This window comes from Camelus bactrianus, chromosome 10 (genome assembly GCF_048773025.1).
Source record: "Camelus bactrianus isolate YW-2024 breed Bactrian camel chromosome 10, ASM4877302v1, whole genome shotgun sequence".
Taxonomy (NCBI): Eukaryota; Metazoa; Chordata; class Mammalia; order Artiodactyla; family Camelidae; genus Camelus; species Camelus bactrianus.
In genome coordinates this window covers 49,221,587-49,244,339 of record NC_133548.1, presented here as the reverse complement: position 1 = coordinate 49,244,339, position 22,753 = coordinate 49,221,587, and the positions used below count along the sequence as shown (strand labels likewise).

At 42.8% G+C, this 22,753-nt stretch overlaps 1 protein-coding gene and 2 pseudogenes across 1 annotated transcript; all 3 read left to right on the top strand.

Moving 5' to 3' along the window:
• Positions 1 to 740: 740 nt before the first annotated feature.
• On the top strand, positions 741 to 2,270 carry LOC105083352 (olfactory receptor 2AT4-like; annotated as a pseudogene).
• A 6,640-nt stretch (positions 2,271 to 8,910) lies between these two features.
• On the top strand, positions 8,911 to 9,876 carry LOC105083351 (olfactory receptor 2AT4-like; annotated as a pseudogene).
• Positions 9,877 to 21,346: 11,470 nt separating this feature from the next.
• On the top strand, positions 21,347 to 22,318 carry LOC105083321 (olfactory receptor 2AT4). The gene has a single exon (XM_010973143.3). It carries the CDS (start codon positions 21,347 to 21,349, stop codon positions 22,316 to 22,318), a length of 972 nt encoding a protein of 323 aa, XP_010971445.2.
• Positions 22,319 to 22,753: the final 435 nt, after the last annotated feature.

Genomic DNA, 22,753 nt, shown 5'->3' with positions numbered 1-22,753 from the left:
GAAGCCATTCTCAGGTAAAGACGGCATTCTGTAGCAGCCCTTGGGGGAAGCTGCTCTACCTGTCAATAAGATATCATAGAAAGGGAATCCTCAAGCAAAAGGAAATGTAGACACAAAGAACAGTGATTCCAGAGTCACAATGTCCCAGCCTAGGCGGAGTAAGATGAGAATGGAGCAGGGCATAGAAGAGGAATTGAGTCCAGAGCTGTACAGAAATGGTTCTTTCAGCCAACCCTGAGGAAGGAGTCCCACCAGTTCCCACCAGATCTCAAGAGTTGGGAGTCTTTATCAGAGGCCATTGACAAGCCTCTAGGCTCAGAGGCACATAAGTCAAGGGAACCTTAGTGAAGTACATAGTGTTTTCACTCCAGGGTTTAGCTTCATCACTCTCAACCACTGATCCTGTTGTCTTCACGAGGTCTCAGGTAAAAGAACCCCATTCAGGACCTGCTTTGTAGAGATATCTGGACTGGATGGGCTTGTGCCAAATGGCTGTAGTCATGATTCTGATGCTGACAGTAGTCAAAATCTGGTAAGTAGTTTATCAACAGTTCCATATCCAGGGTGTTCCTTTACCTGTGGTATCAGGAACTAAGCTACCATATCAGATATCCTTAAAGGAACTAGTGGAACTAATACAGAAGCTACTTGATTTTTTAATTGACATTTGAACATAAATGGATACTTCTCAAGACCTTTTCCCTCAGATGGAATAAATCTGCCCCTCAAACCCCGCCATCTGATTGATGTGGTTCCCTTATGTTACTTTATTTTTTCTTAAGAATTAATGGATCTAGGGTCAGGAATTGCTTCAAGGTTTTCAATCTAGCTCCTATCCAAATATTAAACCTCCCCTGCAGCATTTCAGGCAAAAAAGATCGCAGCTTTACATACCTCTAGTTATAGGGAATTTATACATTTTCAAGCCAGTCTTTTGCTGTATGGGATAGTTTTAACTGTAAAAAACTTATTCCATATGTGGGGCTGAACTCTGGGTCCCTGGAGCTGATAATAGTAGCCTCAATTCTTTATTCCTGCTCTTGGACAGCTTTTCAGATATTTGTGTCCGTCTCTCTTCCCCAGCAGTTAGGACCAGCTTTTCAACCATTAGTCGTTAGACACCTCACCATCCTGGGAATCTTAGTTGTGCAACGAAATTCCTGCACAAAGCAGTGGTTGAGATTGAGATCTATGGTCGAAAAGAAAAAGATACATGTTCTGGTTAATGTTTCCCTGATTATCCCGGTTTCCAGATATGTGCTGATGTTTCCGGTATCTGCAGACATCCAGCCCTGACCCACTATGTAAGTCACCTGTAACAGATCAAAGGACTCCTTACCCATCTTCTGTCTGGTGGGCATTCCCTCTCTGCCTGAATCCCTCTTCTTCCCTGTCTTCTTGATTTTCCTCTTAATATACCTTCTCATCCTGATGGGTAACGCCCTGATCCTGGTGGCTGTGCTGGCAGAGCCCAGCCTCCACAAACCCATGTACTTCTTCCTGATCAACCTCTCAGCCCTGGACATCCTCTCCACCACAACCACCATCCCCAAGATGCTGTCCCTACTTGTACTTGGGGACCGCTACCTCAGCTTCTCTGCCTGTTTCCTGCAAATGTACCTCTTCCATAGCTTCTCCTGCTCTGAAGCCTTCAATTGGTGGTCATGGCTTATGACCGCTATGTGGCTATCTGCCGCCCACTGCACTACCCTGTCCTCATGACCCCACAGATCAATGCTGCACTGGCAGCCAGTGCCTGGCTCACTGCCCTCCTCCTGCCCATCCCAGCAGTGGTGCAGACCTCCCACATGGCTTTTGACAGCACTGCTCACATCTACTGTTGCTTCTGTGACCACCTGGCTGTGGTCCAGGCCTCCTGTTCTGACACCACACCCCAGGCCTTCATGGGCTTCTGCATCGCCATGGTGGTGTCCTTCCTGCCCCTTCTCCTGGTGCTTCTCTCCTATGCCCACATCCTGGCCTCGGTGCTTTGCATCAGCTCCTGAGAAGGACGCTCAAAAGCCTTCTCCACGTGCAGCTCCCACCTGCTGGTGGTTGGCACCTACTACTCCTCCAATGCCATAGCCTACGTGGTCTATAGGGCAGACCTGCCCCTTGACTTCCACGTCATGGGCAACGTGGTGTTTGCCATTCTCACACCAGTCCTCAACCCCCTCATCTACACTCTGAGAAATAAGGATGTGAAAGCAGCTATCACCAAAATGGCATGTCCCCAGGACCCAGGGCATTCTGGAGCCCTTGATCCTTAGATGCAACTAATTCAACTCCCTGGACACCAATGACAGTGCCCAACACACAATAACACAATAAATATTTTTAAATGAATTGTAGCAGCCCAAGTTGACTTCATTCAGTTGAACAGACAGCCAAAACCTGGTCCTCAAATACAGATTAAGAAGGGTTCCCAATAGTACTATAGAGTAATTATAGTTTTCACAATTTTCATCAGTCACTAATGTGATGAATAAAATTTGATCATCTAATTATTCATAGAAATTATTCATTTACTAGGTGCTAGAGGCAGAAATGAACCAGACATAGTTGCTGTCCTCAGGGTATCCATAGTCTAGTTGGGAAGTCAGACCCAGAGAAATAATATCAGGTGATAGGACAGAGAGATGCTGTGGGAGCCAAAAAGTTAGCATTTAATTCAATGTTAACATTTTCTCCTGTAAGTTCTTGTATTTTGGGCATTGGTATCACTTGTTTGTTAGCAAGTCCTCATGTATCAGCAATATAGTCAGGGGTGAGTGGGAGGCTTGAAATAATTGCATTAGAAAACCACTAGCTGCTTCTATCAGGGAGTGGTAATAGGGTCCATGTTCCTGTCCAGTGGAAAGGAACCATTTTCAGCTTGGATGCCCATTAAAAATTGATGCTTCCTGCCAAGAACCAGTAAGTGGAAGTTAGAATGGTTCCACTCACCATTACCCTCAGTGACCCATTTTGGGGGAATTTGTCCTTCTGGTCCTGATGATTTTCACCTCTGTGGATTAAGCAGTCCTGATTCCAGAGGAGACACAGTAAATCTCATTAAATTTAAAGCCACAACTTCTGACTGGTCATTTTAAGCCCACTGGGCAAGTAGACCAGGACTCAAAAAAAGGAATTACCATACTTAGAAGGGCAATCGACTCTGATCTTCAGGAGGAAGTAAGACTGCTCTTACATGAATGGGGGCTGGGAGGTTGGCACCCAGGGGAGGGAGCTTTTCTTGTTTCTTACCACTTTAATGTAAATGGGCAATGAAAGCAACCATAGTTTGATGAGGTATAGTAACCAGGGGCTCAGAACTGTCAGGGAGGAGCCATGCTAGAAGGGAATACATTTAGATCAAATGAAGTGACTGAATGTGAAGGTAAAGGAGAAGGGACTCTAGAATGGGTGGCAGAGGAGAGAGATTATAAATATCACTTGCAATGCTGAGACTGACTTCAGCAGCAGGAACAGTAGTTAATCTTTCTCTTAGAAATTTCCCCCCAAATTGTGACTAATCAGAATGCTGGAAACCCTATGTCCAAGTGGAGTGAACCACTTGTGATAAGTGAATGAATCTGAGAGTTTCAAGGGATATACTATAGTAGATACAGTTGGTGGCCTGCCCTCTAGCAGATGAGTGTTGGCTGCTAACAGCTCGTACATGTACATCCTAAGATAGAGGCATAATGGCCCTGACCCTTATTGCTTTTCTTTTTGGGGGGAAAGGGAGCAAGAGAGGAGCTTTACAAGCAGAACAAACTGACTACTGGATGCTAAGCAGTCTAAGCTTAGGTGCCAGCTGTAGACTGCAGTACCTGGTAAAGCCAGCTGTTTGGCATCTAGAGACCCTAAGAGCCCATGAAAGTTGCAGTTTCTTCTGCAGGAGATGAACATGACCAGTCTTCTGGGAAACTATGCAGGCAGCCTCTGCCCTGGCTATTGCCAGGTACCACAAACAAACCTTTTGGAGTAATTTTCAAATAATCATGTTTCACTCCAAGCACCCTGTGTCCCTTACCTCATTGAATCCTCTCAAAAACTACGAGATAGGTAATACTGTTATGTACCATTTTACAGATGGAGTAACTCAGACTCAGAGAGGTTAAGTTATTGCCTAAGGTGACATAGCTAAAATATATTAGAACTGGTATTCAAACACAGGACTTCTCATTTTAGACCTGATGCCCTTACTCACAATGGAACATGCAGAGCACAGGCCTGGGAATGAAGTCCTGGGTCTGCCTGGCAGCTCTGATGCTAAACATCAGTGTAAGCACTGGAAAGTCATTTCACTTCTCTGGACCTCAGTTTCCTCCTCTTGGGCTGCCTGTCTCCTCTGGCTGTCCTGAGGACTAGATGGAATAATGTTAATAAAAGCTGCCCCATTGTTTGTAAAGCTCTGAAACCCGTGAGGGCTGTTAACAATGTTGTTCTCATTACCAGCAAATCCCAGAAGCAAGTCCCCTCCCAACACACGCTCTAGGAGGCACCAAGAAGTTGATTCTGGGTGACTGGTGGAAAAGGCACAATGCCCCAAAGGAGTCCCATCTTGAGGGAGAGGACCTCAGCAGGCCTGGCTGAAAGGAGGGGTTAGGGGGTTTAATAAGCCACAGCTTAGCACATACCTGGCTCTTCCCTGCCAAGCAAGGTTGGAAGATACAAAGGGGACACTACGAGAGACACCAAGGTAGGCAGGGCTTGGCAGGTGAGTGGGCGGGGAATGAAGTATCAAAGCTCAGCAAAGACCTGAGTGAGGGGAATGTAGAACCAGGGCTAGGGATCAGGAAGACTGATTGGATGTGCATAAGAGGCAGGCGCCCAGGATCCAGGTTGGTTCTGCATATGTGGACTGTGAAATCTTGGACCACATATCCTGGCAGGTCCATGTGCTCAGAGGTGGGATTTAAATCATTTTGGCCACGGCTTTCCCACAGGAATCCAGGCTGATCACAGCAGTAACCACTGGAAACCCTCGTGAACTTTGAGTGCTTACCTGTTCCAGGCTCTTATGTAGCATTGCCTAAGGATTCTCTCCATGAGGACTCACAACAACCCCAGAGGGTCACAGCTGAGGGAAACAAGCTCAGAGAGGGGAATGTGACTTGCCCAAGGTGACACAGCTGCAGGTAGGAGCTGGGACTGGAATCCAGTCCTTTATGACTCACAAGTGCACATCCTTGACCACCAAGACCCACAGGACAGGATGAAGGTAAAGCACTTGGCTGGCAGCAGGAGCTCACTATGTGGAAGAGCCCTCGCCCTCTCCTTTGGGGCATGGACCCTGTGATATCCACTCTGCTGGACATAGAGGGGACACTCAGAAAAGGGCTCATTGAATTGGAAACTCCTCAGAGGTCTTTTCCTCCAAACCCCTCACTGCACAAATGAGAAAACCAAGTGTTGGAAGACAGAGAGAACAAAAAGTACCCACCAAATTGAGGGGGCATCTTGAGACCCAAAAATGAGGCAGGCAGCTCCATATAATCAATGAATCAGTTTATTATAGGGTAACTTATTTGCAGGGTAGGATCGGGATCGGGTGGACAAAGATCCAGAAGCATTCACAACTGTGCTAGGCCCCACTGAGGGGCCACTTGGACAGTTTTACAGCTAACCTAAGATTTGGGGGTAGGTGCTTGGAGACAGAACGTGCATTCCTAAGTCAAGATTTATAAATGAGTGACTAGTCTTGTGGGCGCCAAATATATATCAGTGAAGTCAGCATTGTCTGGGGACTAACACAGGCCACAGGGTTCTAATGATTACTGGACAATATCTATTAACTACAAAGCCCTTGATGACAGAGAAGTGGTTTACTGCACAGTAAAAGCCTGGCTAGGGTCAGCAGGAGGACAGGAGACACTGAAAGGGTGCAAGATGGTATCAGTTATGCCAACAACCATACACCAAAAGCACAGAAAGTGAATGGCAGAACTGGTCCAGAAGCCAGGACTTTTGGTTGCCAGGCGGGGTTCCTTTACAGCAGGCTGGCTCCAGAGTGACTTCTGTTCTCACTCTTCACCAGTCTTGGCCTTGAACAAGGGTCTGTCCTCTAACCCTCAGTTTCTCATTTGTTTAACAAGCATAACCACTCTCTGGCAGGATTGGGTGATGGGAGGAGATGATGTATGTAGAATGCAGCATCGGGTCGGACAGCTGGTGATTGGTTTTTCTGTACTTCCTGGTCCCTACCTGCACTGTAATTAGCTCACAGACAATTCTGACAGGGAGAACCTACTGAGGAAAGTTCTGCACCCTGGGAAACAGGACCCTTTAGGTCCTAAGCATGGGGTTCATCACTCAGATATAGTGTGAAAGCAAAACAAGAACCCTAACCTGTAAAATAAGTGTAAGAAAGATCAGTCAATATCCAGGATATTTCCTGTCATGGGCTGGTTGAATGGTGCTTTGGAAGATCAAATGTTAAACTCTTTCAGAAAGTATTTTTGGTGCTCCTGCTTGGCTGGTGACCCAGCACACGCCTGGTCTACCTGTTGTCTGGGCCAGCACTGCCTGGCAGTGAAAAGCCATGTGCCATCTCTCTATCAAAGTCTCAGCATCCCTACCTTCATCTGCAAAGCAGTGGGACACGGGAGGGAGGAGAGGGGCAGCTGACTTGATGGCTCCCTTAGGGGCCCTCTGGCCTTGGCCCTCTGTGTTTCTGCCTCTGAAATACCCTGCTCTGCCTCACTCGTGACTGGCAGCCACAACTGCCTATCTGAGAGCAGAATGTCCAGGGCAGCGCAGTTTGCATTCCTTCAGATATAAGAAAAACCTGGTGACCATACTTTTTGGAATGGGGTTCTGGTTAACTGAGGGTTAACTCTTTAAAATGGAGACAATTAGGTCACTCTCCTGCCGGATCCTGTGGGTGACCTCTGAGGTTCTCTTTCAAGGATCGCACACACAGGATGGTTGTCTCTCCCATGCTCATTTTAGACAAAGCATTTGACGGTTACCACTTCCAAATCTAGAAGCCAGGCTGCACGATCTAAATCAATCACAGAGCAAACTAGTAAATTTTTAAAAGGTGGTGAGGAAGTGTGGGGGAAGGGGAGTTGGATTGGAACTGGAGATTAAAAAAACCTTTTTTTCTAGTCTGACATTCTATGATTCTAGGACATGAGAGGTGTTTTTAGCTAGTTTGTTTTGCATTTGTTTTCGGAAAGAAAGAAAGTAGCTGTCATTCCTAGGAATTCAAAAGGAAACTGTGAAATCACTAGGGTTCAAACAGCAGTGATGCAGATTTAAACATGAAGCTGCCTGGATCGCTCATCAAAACCAAAATTGCTTCAGCTCAAACTCAGCAGTCCCCACCCCACCCCCCACTACCCCTTTGACCCAAGCACACATTTAGTGAACAATCTCTGATATAGGGCTTTTTGTCTTTGGGCAGCTTTCATTTCTCTGTCCTTTCTAGCAACAATGGCTCTCATGACAGCTCATTGTGGCTTCTTCTGAGTTGGTATTGGAGGAGCCAATACCCAGCACAGTGGACATCAAATAACCAAACACAACACCTGCTGCTGTGCTGTGGCAGCCAGGAGGAAGGAATATGATAAATCCAGGACATGCCCTGAGTGGTCACCATCAGCTTGGGCTCCATCAGGAAGAGAGCTGTCCTTCCGCAGTCATTTGTCCTTCCTGTCACTGAAATGTGAGTGGGAGAGCTCCCAGAGAACTCAGCGGGGAGAGAGGCAGGCAGAGCTGCTGCACCTGGAAAATGAGAGGAAAGCCACTCCCTTGGTAATGAATGGACTGAGCAGGCAGCCTGAGAACCTTGGAAAAATTAGCCCTTCCTAATGATGGGGTGATAGTGACATTACTTAATAGAACTTTATACGAGAGCAAAAGGAGACACCATAATGAAGGAATCTAAGAGCTCATCTAAGATCCTATAACTGAGCAGGACCCTATAGGGCCTTTCCTCCTGTAGAAAAACTGTAGCCTCCTAAGCCTTCCCTGCAGTTCAAAGAATAAATTTAATCAGAGAAGTGAGAAAATGCAGAAACAAAGGGAAACAGTCAACCAAGACAAAATAATAATAGTTTAGCCATTAAACAAAGTCAAGGACGTTTATTTCCTCCTCAAGGGCTATAGATAATATTCTGAATCATGTCCTTTGAGCTGTTTTGAAGATACTGAAACCCCTACCAGGTAGAAGTTAACTATATGCTGCCCACAAGCACATAGACCCCAACTGGTTGGAACCAGAAGATTGATGATTTTGACTCCTGATTACCTTACTACCAACTGATCAGAAGAATGTCCATGAGCTGATCACGTACCCCACAACCCCCTTCCTTCATCCTGTCTTTAAAAACCTTTCCCTGGAAGCCGTCAGAGACTTCAGGTCTCTTAAGCACTAGCTTCCTGGATTCCTTGCTTGCCACCATGCAGTAAACCCTGTACTTTCCTTCACCACAACCCAGTGTCAGTAGATTGGCTTTATTGCATGCAGGGCAGAGGACCCAAGTTTGGTTGGGTAACAATCTGATACCCAAAATATAGTGTGGGACATGGAGTAGAAAAGGGACAGAAGCTATTTCAATGCATTTTCAGTTGTCACTAGATAATTAACTGTGTGATTGGCTTTTAAATATATTCTTCTAGTAGAATTTAAGTCCTGTGAAGGCAGGGGCCTTGTGTGCCTTGTTTACCTGCTCACAGCTTTGTAACATTGTAGTTACTTACTAAAGACTTAATGGAAGAAGGAAGGAGTAAATTGTGGGTTAAGATGAAAGAATTAATATTGGATTGTACCACCAGTCCTCTAAACCTGGTCATAAATGATTTGGATTGCAATAATAACAGAGAGAAATGTGTAGAATTCTTATTCCAAACTCCTGTGTCATTCAGTTTCCAGATGTTCCTGCTGCCTGTCACCCTGACATGTAGCTCTGTCCCACCATGGATGCCACAGCCTGTAATGGATCAGAAGACTCTTTACCTGTCTTCTAGTTGGTGGGCATCCCCTCTCTACAGGAGTTCCTTTTCCTCCCTGCCTTCTTCATCTTCCTTTTCTTCTACTTGCTCATCCTGATTGGTAACACCCTGATCCTGGTGGCCGTGGTGATAGACCCCAGACTCCACAAGCCCATGTACTTCTTCCTGATCAACCTCTCTGCCCTGGACATTCTTTTCACCACATCCACTGTCTCCAAGATGCTGTCCCTACTCTTACTTGGGGGCTGCTGCCTCAGCTTCCCTGCCTGCTTCCTGCAGATGTACCTCTTCCACAGCTTCTCCTGCTCTGAAGCCTTCATCCTGGTGGTCATGGCCTATGACCGCTATGTGGCTATCTGCCGCCCACTGCACTACCCTGTCCTCATGACCCCACAGATCAATGCTGCACTGGCAGCCAGTGCCTGGCTCACTGCCCTCCTCCTGCCCATCCCAGCAGTGGTGCAGACCTCCCACATGGCTTTTGACAGCACTGCTCACATCTACTGTTGCTTCTGTGACCACCTGGCTGTGGTCCAGGCCTCCTGTTCTGACACCACACCCCAGGCCTTCATGGGCTTCTGCATCGCCATGGTGGTGTCCTTCCTGCCCCTTCTCCTGGTGCTTCTCTCCTATGCCCACATCCTGGCCTCGGTGCTTTGCATCAGCTCCTGAGAAGGACGCTCAAAAGCCTTCTCCACGTGCAGCTCCCACCGGCTGGTGGTTGGCACCTACTACTCCTCCATTGCCATAGCCTATGTGGCCTATAGGGCAGACCTGCCCCTTGACTTCCACGTCATGGGCAACGTGGTGTTTGCCATTCTCACACCAGTCCTCAACCCCCTCATCTACACACTGAGGAACAAGGATGTGAAAGCAGCCATCACCAAAATGGCATGTCCCCAGGACCCAGGGCATTCTGGAGACCCTTAATCCTTAGATGTAGTTAATTCTGCTCCCAGGATACCAGTGTGCTAAGAAGAGAGAATGTCATCAAAAAATTTTTTGAAGGAAAGAATGACTTATATCAGGGCCAGAAATATATCATTGGGACTTTCCTTTCCATTAATGATAAGCTAGGTAATGAACTCAATCCTTCTGTGGAAAGAAATAAAAATATCAGATAAAATACAAAAAGTATCTTCTTAAGAATATCAAATAGATTTTTAATATAATAAGGCTAAGATAGTAATAAAGATGGGAATGCAAAGAGGTTAGTCATTACGACATAGATAGACATATAGATCAATGAAACAGAATTGAGTGCCTAGAAGCATACCCTTGAATATACGGGTAATGGATATATAAATGACACTGCAGATCAGTGTCAAAGATGGACATATAGTAAAGGATATTAGTACTTTCAGATATCCATATGTCAAAAAATGAAATTTGTATCTCACCTCAAACACAAAAATCAATCTTAATCTTAATATGAAGGGCAAAACTATAAAACTGTATAGGAGACTACAGTCCTGGTCTTGGGATGGGGAAATATTTTCTTAAATAAGATTTTTTGAAAGGTCTAAACCTAGAGAAAAGAAGTATAAATTTGACTGCCTTAAAAACTGCTGTTCATCAAAAGACACTAAAAAGAAAGTGAAAAGCCAAGCTATAGGACAAAAGAAGTTATTTGCAATGCATATAACCAACTAAAAGACTCAGGATTCATAGCCAGGATATATAGAGAATCACTCCAAATTAATTTTAAAAAAGGTAGTCAAACCATTGGAAAAATGCGCAAAATACTTCACAAGAGGAAATAAACAAATGTCCAATAAATATTAGAAAATGTGCACAACTTCTTCAGTAATAGAAGTACAAATTACAATAGCAGATAGTCACCACTAGAAGACAACCAGACTGGCTAAAATGTCAAAGTCTGATGATAACCCAGGCTGGCAAGGATGTGGGTTGATGGAGCCCTCATGCATTGAAAGTGGGAATGTTAATTGGTACAGCTACTTTGGAAAACACTATCACTCACTGTCTTATAATGTTGAAGACACACATACTCTATAATCTAGCACAACAGCATTTCTCCAATTTGTGAAATGTTCGTAAAATATAACGCTCTATGCCAATAACCTATGAAGGAATTATATATACATGCAACGACATAGAGGAATCCCACATAATATGGAGGGAAAGAATCACAACTCAAGAGGATACATGTGATATGATTCCAGCTGTATAAAATTTAAAGACAGGCAACCCTAAACCACGTTTTTTTTTATGAATGCATACAGATATCACTAGCTATGAAGAAAAGAGAAGGCATATTTATTATAAAAATCAGAATCATGATTATTCCGCAGGAGAGAGAGAGGTTTATTATCAGAGAGGGCTACCAAGGGGCTTATGAGGTGTTGTCAATGTTTCATTCTCCCCTGAATAATGGTGACATGGTGCTCTCTTTACAAATAAACTGTGTATTTTAGGCTTTATACAGTTTTGCTCTATATGAGTTTTGTATTTCATAATAAACTCTAGTAAAGCATCATTCCATTGGGCAGAAGATGCAATACTAGTTCTCAATGTTTGGTCCAAGTCTTCCCACAGGTACAATGGATTGTGGTGGTTTTCACATCCACAGTAAGCATCAAGCTGCTGAATATAATTTTCTCCATTTGTTCATTCATTTAAGTCTTTACTGAGCACTTGGGAAATACTAGTCTATATAGTAGACGCTAGAGACACAAGATAAATTGGGACAGTCGCTGCCTTGCTGCCCTCAATTTGCTCACAATGTCGTGTGGTAGGTGCTGTTTCAAAGGGAATCACAGGGGATGGCAGGAACACACAGGGTGATATTTAATCCATGGTAAAAATGTCTCCCATAAATACTGTTAACCTACGCACCTGCTACTGTTTGTCTGGGAGGCCTTGTGGAGTTAACACCATGGTGGGTATGGACTGATTGAACAGAAGCCCTGAGCTGCTCCCTTTGGAAAAGGAGAGGTTTCACTCCAGTGCTGTACAGGATGTGGTGTGGCATCCCTGTTGCTACCTGTCAGGAGGGACTGATTTTTTTTTTATATTAAAAATTATTTATTTATTTATTTATTTTTAAAATTGAAGTATAGTCAGTTACAATGTATCAGTTTCTGGTGTACAGCATAATGTCCCAGTCATGCATATATATACATATATTTGTTTTCATATTCTTTTTAATTAAAGATTATTTCAATAGATTGAATATAGTTCCCTGTGCTATACAGAAGAAATTTGTTTTTAATCTATTTTTATATATAGTGGTTAACATTTGCAAATCTCAAACTCCCAAATTTATCCCTTCCCACCCTCTTTCCCCCAGTAGCCATAAGATTGTTTACTATGTCTGCAGGACTGTTTCTCTTTTGTAGATGAGTTCATTACTCTTTTTTCTTTTCTTAGATTCCATATATGAGTGATATCACATGGTATTTTTCTTTCTCTTTCTAGCTTACTTCACTTAAAATGACGATCTCCAGTTCCATCCGTATTGCTGCAAATGGCATTATTTTATTCTTTTTATTGCTAAGTAGTACTCCATTTTATAAATATACCACAACTTCATTATCCAGTCACCTCTCAATGGACATTTAGGTTGCTTCCATGTCTTGGCTATTGAACATAATGCTGTGGTGCACAGTGGGGTGCATGTATCTTCTTGAATTAGAGTTCAGGAGGGACTGATGTTTTAGCTTGGACCCACCCCCAACCTCCTATCCAATGTAAGACATGGAGTTTACATTGAACTAAACTAAACCCGAAGGATTTTGATACCCAGTCCCCTTCAGGAATCACACAGGTCAAAAAGGGATCAGGGATGGGCAGAACTACAGTGCCCCAAACAGGCAGAAAGGAAAACCATTGTCAGAAAAGTAAATTGAGAGGCAGTGATATTTTTGTGGCATGTGTTAAAGGGAAGAAAATCTTCCTTAACAAATTGTGATAAAAGTGCCTCACTTACATGGAACTTTAAGCCAGGGCATTAGCAGAGAGCAACAATTTCAGCAAATAGTAATGAAGGTTTTCATACATGAATTTTAAAGTCACAAGTATAATAGTTTTTAGTCAAAATCATGAAACAAGACATTTTTAGTGAATTCTAGCCTCATTCCTGCTCCCTCTACCTGTTGCATCTCCTTTAAAGAAATAATTTTTATTCATTTTATGGTTTTTCTTTCCATTTTTAATATAAGCAAATCCATATATTTACACATATAGGTATAATACATAAACATGACTTTATTTTAAAAAATATGACTATTTGGCCATGTTTCCATTCTGTCTTAAAGAAATGGTAGCATTCTATAATATGGTTCTTCATCCTGACTTTAAAATTTTAATAAGTAGTTTATAGAGATAAAGTTTTTGTTTAACACGGGAGAAATAACAGCATATTTGTGCGCTGATAGGTTAATCCAGGAAAGAGTAAAAAAGTTGATGATGGGAGACAGAGGGCAGAACTGTTGGAGTGACTGGCTTTAGTTTGGAGCATGACATTCATCTACGGGAATAGATCGACTTCCTCATCAGTGTAGGCACAGATGGTAGTAGGTGGGTGAAGATGGGATGGGGCTCCATGGGACATCTCTCTTGACTGGCTGGAGTGACAACAGGAAGAAGTAGTGGTGGATTGAGAATAGAAGGTGTGAAAAAGCCATGTAAGAGAGGAGACAAGGGAAAAAACCAGGGACATATAGGATGACTGCCTAGCAGCATGAAGGTCCTATTCGAGTTAGGTTTATCTTCTGCAGAATCTTCTTACATTAAATTCAGATAAGATACACTCACACCAGGAAAATACTTTCTTAAAATCAATTTTACTTTTACCTAAAAGTGTGGGACTTATCCTGAGTCATGGTATATACAACTAATGGTCCTAATGTTACTGATTCTTCCCAGTGGAGTTTTTTTTTTGTTTGTTTGTTTTTTTTTTTTTAAGGCTAAGCATTGGGATAATCACATAAGCCAAATTGTTTTACAGGCAGAGATGATCTGATTTCTTTTTTTTAAACCTAGTCTGACCTCACATATGGCTACCTAAGCTTCTTGTCAGGAAAATCAAATCTGTCAGCTAAATGACATACAGTGTCTTTCATGTATTAAGTTTGCATATCATGATCCTACCATGTGCTATATTTTATATCTCAGTGTTACTGGGAGGCAAAGAGAGATTAAAAGAAGATTAAGAAATAAATTTTAAAATTTCAAAAGCTAGTTTAAAACACTTCTAAACTCAATTAGAATGTTGAGCTCTAACACTAGCTTCAGTTATCATTTACAAAGAGTGAAAAAACTTCTGCAGTCATAAGATTTTGATTCCATTATAAGAACGATATTTATGTAATACCATTTTTTCTGCATTGATTTTTATATCTTCTTAATGGTAAGTAAAATGATTATAGCATAATAAATTCTTATTTTGTGCTCTCTGTTTATATTCCAAATAGCATAGTTCACTTTAATTTCCTTTATTTCTCCTTTTTTTTTCTTCAAATATATTCCCAGAATTGTTCACCCTAACCTTGTCTAGTTTCACCTTTGAAGACTTCATTATTTCTAAAGTAGCTTTTTTTTTTTGTTCTAAGCAATATGTGTTTTAAATAACCTGCCCACTTTTTCTATGCTATTTTAAAATAATAAAAGCTCTGTCACTGAAAGCTACTTCCACAATATGTGGAAATTGAACAGTGCACTCCCAAATAGTTCATGGGTTCAAAAAGAAGTCACAAGGGAAGTCAGAAAATATTTTGAGATGAATGAAAATGAAAACACAATATGCCAAAACTTATGAGATGTACCTGTTAACAGCGCTTAGAGGGAAATTCGTAGCTGTAAATACTTATCATTTAAAAAGAAGAATCTCAAATTAAGAAACTAATTTTTAACTTTAAGAAACTAGAAAAGAAAAGCAAACTAAAGTCAAAGCAATCAGTAGGCATAAGAGAATGATAAAGATCAGAGTGGAAATAAATGAAAAGATAAGAGAAAGACAACAGAGAAAATAGGCAAAACCAAAATCAGTTCCTTGAATGTATCAACAAAATTGACAAACCTTTACCTTTAGACTAGATTGACCAAGAAAAAAAGAGAGAAGACCTAATTACTAAAATCAAAAATGAAAGACAGGACATTACTACCAAATATAGTGACATAAATAAGAAACGTTAAAAGGAGAGACCACCGTGCAACATCTGAAACAAAAAGCTGAGTTTATTGCTAGCTTAAGCACAGGAATGCTGTAGTTTCTAGCACAGTTTGTTTCTGAGCAACACAGGGAGCTGATCTTATGTAAGGCTGTGGAAAATGTAGAGATCAGGGGTTGGTGGACTCTCAGGAGTGGGAGTATCTAGGGGTGGGTTTGCCTTTATCCACAGAAGTGTGGTTACTGGAGTGAAGCAGTTGCTGGGTGGCTGACTTTGAGACTTGCTGGCTTTTAGCAATGTGTGTACTGATGCAAAGCTGTCTTTGAACAATGAAACAGGTTTAAAAAGAGTTCTGCTGACTATTTGTCACCATGGCTATAGAAGAGCCAGTCATTTCCTAGAAGTATGAGGACATTTTTATTCTCAGAGGTAACGAAATAAATCATATTTTATCCTGTAGTGTCATAATAGTAAGTCTTAGAATGTTGGCTTTTCATAAGGAAATCTCAGCTAACTGTTTAGCTCTCCTATTTAGGTTCCTTTTCATTAGTAACATAAAATAAAATTGGAAACCTAAAAGGAATTTACGTCTTGGTTTGTGTTTGTTTTCTCCGACTTAACTGCATTTCTACCAACTGTTGTACTCCATGTGAGTACTTCTGGCCCAAGTTCCCGGGTTCTTTAATTAGTTTCATCTGTAACATCTCAGAAAGCCTTTAGTTATCTTCCTGCTGCCAAAAGCTAGCTCTGGATGTTTCCTAAGGAGTTCTGTAGTGTCTGAAAAACAGAAACAGAAGACTCCACCTAACAATCTGGTTATTCTGCAGAATTCTTTGCCTTTCATTTAAGAGTGGTTAGACCTTCTCCCGCTTAAATACCTTCAGCATTTACCTTTATGATACGGAAGCAAACATTCACATATACAAATTTATCCCAAACCCAAGTTCCTCTCTTCAATCAGAGGGAGAGATCTGCAGAGGATGAGGTGGCACATATAGTTCTTATTTGTAATTCAAAGAAACTTCTCAAACCATCTTCAGCTCCATCATGAAGTTCATTAGATCAGAAGGGGCTGCAGCCTCTACTGTACCAGTTTCTGGTTTCCATGAAGTTCCAATGGCTTAGTAATCTTGCATCCTGTAGTTGTAGATCTACTGACTGCAGAGACCTATTATGGAAGTCTCGTCTGTGGGCTACAATGAATTGCTTATGCCTGGTTTCCTCCTGGTTCTGGGCAGCAGCATCCGGCACTGGTGTAACAAGGTCATCTCAGTCATTCCTGTGGCTCACTGTTCTCAGAGCCTCGGGATTTGAAGCTGGGACTGTCCCCATACAAGCACACATGCAGATTTTAAAATCTGCTTACTGCTTGGCCCAGAATTCCTACTTCTATTGATCTCTTTCAGAGAAATATTTGGGTATATGTGTCCCCAAATGCATGTTGAAAGGATGCTAATGATAATATTGCTCATAATGTCAATAACTGGGTACAACTCAAATGTCCATCAGCAGGGAAATTATTAGACAAACTATGTCATATTCATACTATCATATACGAAAAATATCAGATAAAAGAATGAAGCAGATCAGACAGAAAAATGCTAAGACTTATTACATTAGAATATAAGTGACACACACACAAAGAATATAATTGACACAATAAGTACCAAATAATCCAATTTATGCTAAAAGAAAACAAACCAATCCCCTCCCTCCACACCCCACATGTTTAGGAAAGGTCTGAAAGGAACTGACCAAATCAGCAACAGTGATTACCTCTGAGGGGAGAAGGGGAAACATGGGAAGGGCTGGTGTGAAGAAAACTTCCACTTTTTACCTAATAAAGCTCTGTAGTGAGGAAAATACAATGGGATTTATTTGTTAATTGTGAAATTTTTTCAATTGTTTAAATGTTATACATACTAATGAGAGAATGACAGAGTCAGAAATAGAGAGCTATGGAGCCAAAGAAGAGAATCAGAAAGCCTGAGGCAGGAAAGGCTGTGACTCGGCTTTGCCACTGCCTGGGGTTGGGGGACAGACCTCCACCTCACATTCCTTTCTTAGAACCTTTGCAAGTTCCTCATTGCACAACAGCAGTAGTTATACCTCAGTCATGCAACAGGGTTTGCCTATTTGGGTTTATTACCATAATAGCTCTCACTTAATTAGCACTAGGCTAAGCATGAAATCTTCCCCATAGCCCATTATATAGATAAGGAAAGGAAGGCTCCGTGCAGTTAAGGGATTTGTCCAAAATGACAAAACTGGAAAGAACTCAGGTCTCAGCCATTAGATGATGGGCTGCTAAACTGCTAAACTGGATTTGGAGTCTTGGGTCCAAATCCCAGCTCTGCCCCAGCCACTCGAGTCACTTTTCTTCTCCAGATCTCAGTTTCCTCAAATGTCAAATAGTAGGAACAATCCTACTGGCTGTTGTGAGACCAGATAGGAAAACAGGAATCAAACTGCTCCATTAACAATAAAGTTCTGTGGCCCATGAGGGTAGTTAATGATGCTGTTTTCATTATCTGCAAAGCCCAGGCCATGTCCCTGGCTCCATCATAGGAAGTTGTTCCCAGGTGGCAGGTATGGGGTCCCATGGGGGAGCCAACTTGAAGGAGAGTGTCCCAGCAGGCCATGGCTCTGGGGTTTAAGGGCTGTGACTCAGCCCCAACCTCCCCCTCAGGGCCACGTGTGGCAACTCCACAGAAGACACCAAGGTGCATGAGACTTGGCAGGTGAGCTGCGCTGGGAGGGATTGTCTAGAAGCAAGAAAGGCTGGGGTGGGCAGACAGACTCAGGGAGGCCAGGGGTGTGCAGAGCCATGCTGAGGAGCCCTGGAGCACACACTTTATGTGTGAATGTCAGGGTCCTGAGACATTCTAACTCCAGTTAATGAACCCAAACTCTGTAATTCACACATATCCTGCTCCTCTTCTATGGGAATAGCACAGGGTAGCAGAAATACCAGGGAACAGCATGGATTTGGGAGTTGTAGTGAAGTGTAATGACACAACAGCTATAAGGATTCAAGTGTGCAACAGGAGCTTATCGAAGGGGAGAATTTTGTTCTCCCTGCTTAGAGGCTTGAACAATGAGACATTCATCTCCGACCTCTCACTGGGCCAAACACAGAGGGGACACTCAAAAATGTTTATTAAGTTGGAGGAGATCATCTCTTCCAAAGCCCTCATTTTGCAGATGGGAAAACAGGCTCAGAAGCCCAAAGTCACAGCAAGGGAGTGGCAGAGCTGGCCCAGGAATCAGGACTCTTGGTTGCCAGGCAGGGCTCAGTCCTACGCAGCAGGCTGGCTCCAGAACAACCTCTGCTCTCAGCCCTCACCAGCCTTGAACAAGGGTCTGTCCTTCACCCCTCAGTTTCTCATTTGTTGAAAGGGCATAACCACTCCCCAGCAGGACTGGATGATGGGAGGAGAAATGTGAGGTGTCAGGTTGGACATTCAGGAAATTTAATTTGTTTTTTTGTCCCCCACCAGCACTGTAACTGGCTCGTAGATAATCCTGACCAAGGAAATGGTCCTCTAACAATATGTTTACTGTCCTTAAGCAGTGAAAACACCCTGCCCTCGTAATATGTATCCAAAATGAAATCATTTCATCTGAACCACAAAATAAATGTAAAGAAATACAGAAATTTTCTGATTTTCACCATGATGCTACATCAAATGATGCTTTTTAAAAAACTCAAACACTAAATTCTTTCAAAAACATTTTCAGTGCTCCTGTCTAGCTGGCGTCCTAACCACATGCTTTGCTGCACAGGCCCAATCTGCCAAACAGAAGCTTAGGGAAGGAAAGTGCTTCACTGACTTTGGGGTGAGCAAATAAACCTCAACTGGTTGGTCTGTCTTGTGGCCCCAAGTAGATGAGGCAGCCTGGGCTCATTGCTGGGTTATCTTGGGCTCAAGGTGATAATCCAGCCCCACTGATAGTCTAGTTCTGATTCTGTCACCCACTTACTGTGTGACCTTGGGCAAATCACAGCATGCTTCTGAGCCCCCCATTTGTGTTCTCCATCTGTATAAGAAATGGGATTTGCTAATGACCCCTTCATTCCAATTTTATAATTTAGCACCAAAATGAAGCCAGATGGGAAAGTTGCATCCTGGCTCCCGTTGCTGCAGCACTGAGCTCCTGAGAAGGGTGGTGGTACATTATTAAATAGAAACAATTAGGCCCCATTACAGCCCTGCAAATCCTCCTGGTCTGATGGAGCCATAGACACATAAATAGACAGAGACAACCCCGTGTGATCATAGTGATGACAAAGGAAAGCACAGGAACTGTAAGAGCTCGGAAAAGAAGCCGCCAAGCCAGCTGAGACAGCAAAGACCTCTTGGAGGAGGGAACATTGAAGCTTAGTTTGGAAAGGGAACAAGGCAAGAGCAAGGAGTTGCCATTTGACTAGAGACAGGAGAAATAAGGCTCCAAGAAGATGAGCTTTGAATGGCAGGCTAAGGAATCATCTTCTCTCATGAAAAAAACCTTACAAACACTGGATGGGAGCCAGGACATTGAGTTTAAGACCCATCTCTGCTGTGAATTTGTTGGTTGGCCTTGAGAAGACACTCTGTTTCTGGACTTTAGACTCAGACTTTGTCTCCTCCACTTAATAGAAATGAACCAGAGGAGGGAGAAGAAGGGGTACAATTGGACTTGATAGCTCTGAGTTTCTGCTCCTCAAACCCCAATTCAGCTTAACTCAGTGACATTCAATCCAAAATTGACTTCTCTGAGCTCTAACAACATGCAGGAAAATGTAGTTTGCATGAGCTTGGGTATGCAAGAAACCTGGTGATTGCCTCAGGCAGATTGAGTTTGGTTAGCTGAGAGTTCACTCTTTTAAATTGAGATGCACGAGTTTTGCTTTTCTGCCTGGATAATGGGGGCTGACCTCTAGAATACTTTTTTTTTTTCTTTCAATGAAGCAGTCACAATGGAGTGGCCTGTTCCGTGTTTCTTTTAGAAAGACATTTTACCAGCCTTCACTCCCTGACAGGGAATCAGGCCTCCTCCGCACTAGAGACTAAAGAACAAATTGAAATTTATGGTTGTTGCTGACAATATCATCTTAGAATTGGAGAAGGAAAGAGAAAATCTTTGCCCCAATCTCACCCCACATGATAACTTAAGCTTCCGGATTCTCCAGGGAACATAATAAAGAATAAAGAGTCCTGGTTTGAGTGTCAGAGGACTGGGTTCTGGTCCTAGCTCTGTGGCTCACTGGCTGTGTGACCTTGGGCAAGCCCTTCCCTCTTTTGTCTAAGAAAAGAAACAAAAAATTGGCTGGACATTTCTAGGTTTGGCACTTTTATGATTCAGTGGCATGAAAAATGTTTTATCACAAGTAAAATCAGGGAGGGAGTAATCATATTCCCAGAGAAGAAAAGAGCTGGTGATTGTCAGTTCACTTTGGAGGATCCCTCCTCCCTGGAGTTCCAGTTCATCTCATCCTTACTATACTCATGTTTCTCCAATTTATTTTAAAAAATGTGATTTGTGTAATTTATCCAGGTTTGTGTCTAATTGTTGCAGTGAAAGTGTTGGGCTACCATGACCTATTATGTCCTACATAGGAGCAGAAGTCCAGACAACTAGCTTAAAAAGAGTCAGGAAAAACCACTACTTAAGGCACACAAGAGGAAAATAAGCTTAATAACTATGTGAGCAATAGCCTGCTGCAAAGAACCTTGGAGAAAGCAGCACTTCCAAAGCAACATGGTTGGAACTTTGAGTGCAAAGTAGAGGCATGAGCTTCAGGACTTGATTTAAGAGATCTGACATCCCAAACTAGACACATGAAATCTAAGATGAAGACCAGCAGTAATCTTTCCAAAGAACTCCTCACAATCATAATTCAACAATCAACTGTTTAGATCTGATTTTCCTGGTAAAATGTAAACTCTAAGAAGGTAGGGACTTTTCCTGCCTTCTTTATTTTCATCACTGTATCACCTGAACACAGCATGATGACTTCTATTTGGTAGGTTATCAGTTCATTAATAATTAATGTTCGACAAAAGAAAAAAGGTAGAAGTTTTGGGTTCACAAGGTTGAAGTCAATATTACAGCCCACCAATAAGTCCTCAAGAGTTGGTTGTAAATAATTATGCTTATATTTTGATTAGAGAATAAATATTATAGAATCCTCATTCCAGAATCCTTGCTTCTGTGGTTTCCAGATACTCCAGTGTCCAGATGTTCCAGCTTCCCATCTGCCAGAAGTCTAGCTCTGTCTCACTATGGAGGCCACAACATGTAATGGATCAGTAGGTGGCTCACCAGTCTTCTATCTGGTGGGCATCCCCTCTCTGCCAGAGTCCTTCTTCCTCCCTGTGTTTTTCATCTTTCTCCTCTTCTATCTTCTCATCCTTATGGGTAACGCCCTGATCCTGGTGGCTGTGCTGGCAGAGCCCAGCCTCCACAAACCCATGTACTTCTTCCTGATCAACCTCTCTGCCCTGGACATCCTCTTCACCACAACCACTGTCCCCAAGATGCTGTCCCTGTTCTTGCTTGGGGACCACTTTCTCAGCTTTACTTCCTGCTTATTGCAGATGTACCTCTTCCAAAGCTTTACATGCTCAGAAGCCTTCATCCTCGTGGTCATGGCCTATGACCGCTATGTGGCTATCTGCCGCCCACTGCACTACCCTGTCCATATGACCCGAGAGACCAATGCTGCACTGGCAGCCACTGCCTGGTTAACTGCCCTCCTCCTGCCCATCCCAGCAGTAGTGAAGACCTCCCAGATGGCATATGACAACATTGCTCACATCTACCATTGCTTCTGTGATCATCTGTCTCTAGTTCAGGCCTCCTGCTCTGACACCACACCCCAGACCCTCATGGGCTTTTGCATCGCCATGGTGGTGTCCTTCCTGCCCCTTCTCCTGGTGCTTCTCTCCTATGCCCACATCCTGGCCTCGGTGCTTTGCATCAGCTCCCGAGAAGGACGCTCAAAAGCCTTCTCCACGTGCAGCTCCCACCTGCTGGTGGTTGGCACCTACTACTCCTCCATTGCCATAGCCTACGTGGCCTATAGGGCGGACCTGCCCCTTGACTTCCACGTCATGGGCAACGTAGTATATGCTATTCTCACACCAATCCTCAATCCTCTCATTTACACTCTAAGAAACAAGGATGTCAAGGCAGCCATTACCAAAATCACATGTCTCAAGACCCAGTCTGGGGTAGGAGCCCTTGACCTTTAGATGCAGCTAATTATGCTCTCAGGATTGTGCCCAGCACAGATCAGGAACTCCATAAATATTCTTAAATAAATAAATTAATGACTATAGAATGATAAAAGAAAATTCAGTGGAGCAGATGGCTATAACAGTGGTTGTCATATTTTAGTCCAGAGCTTTCCCTTGGTGCAATGAAATAATGTTAATCTTTATACGATATCTTGAGTTGTCATATAAGGATTTCACTACTTCATAATTCGAGAAGGTTTTTCTAAAAAACAAAATCTTCATGGCAAAAAGTCTTTATAAGCAAAGTCAAAAAAGAAAAGACTTACATCACAGAGAAAGGGCAAATGTCCAAAATAGATAAAGAGCTCCTAAAATTTTAGAACAAAAATCTAACATTCCAATGTAAAAATGGGCAAAATATGTGAAAAGACAGATTACAAAAAAGATGCA

Bases quoted from the DNA above. Each gene is read 5' to 3' on its own strand.
- LOC105083321 (XM_010973143.3), top strand. From the start codon at position 21,347: ATGGAGGCCACAACATGTAATGGATCAGTAGGTGGCTCACCAGTCTTC.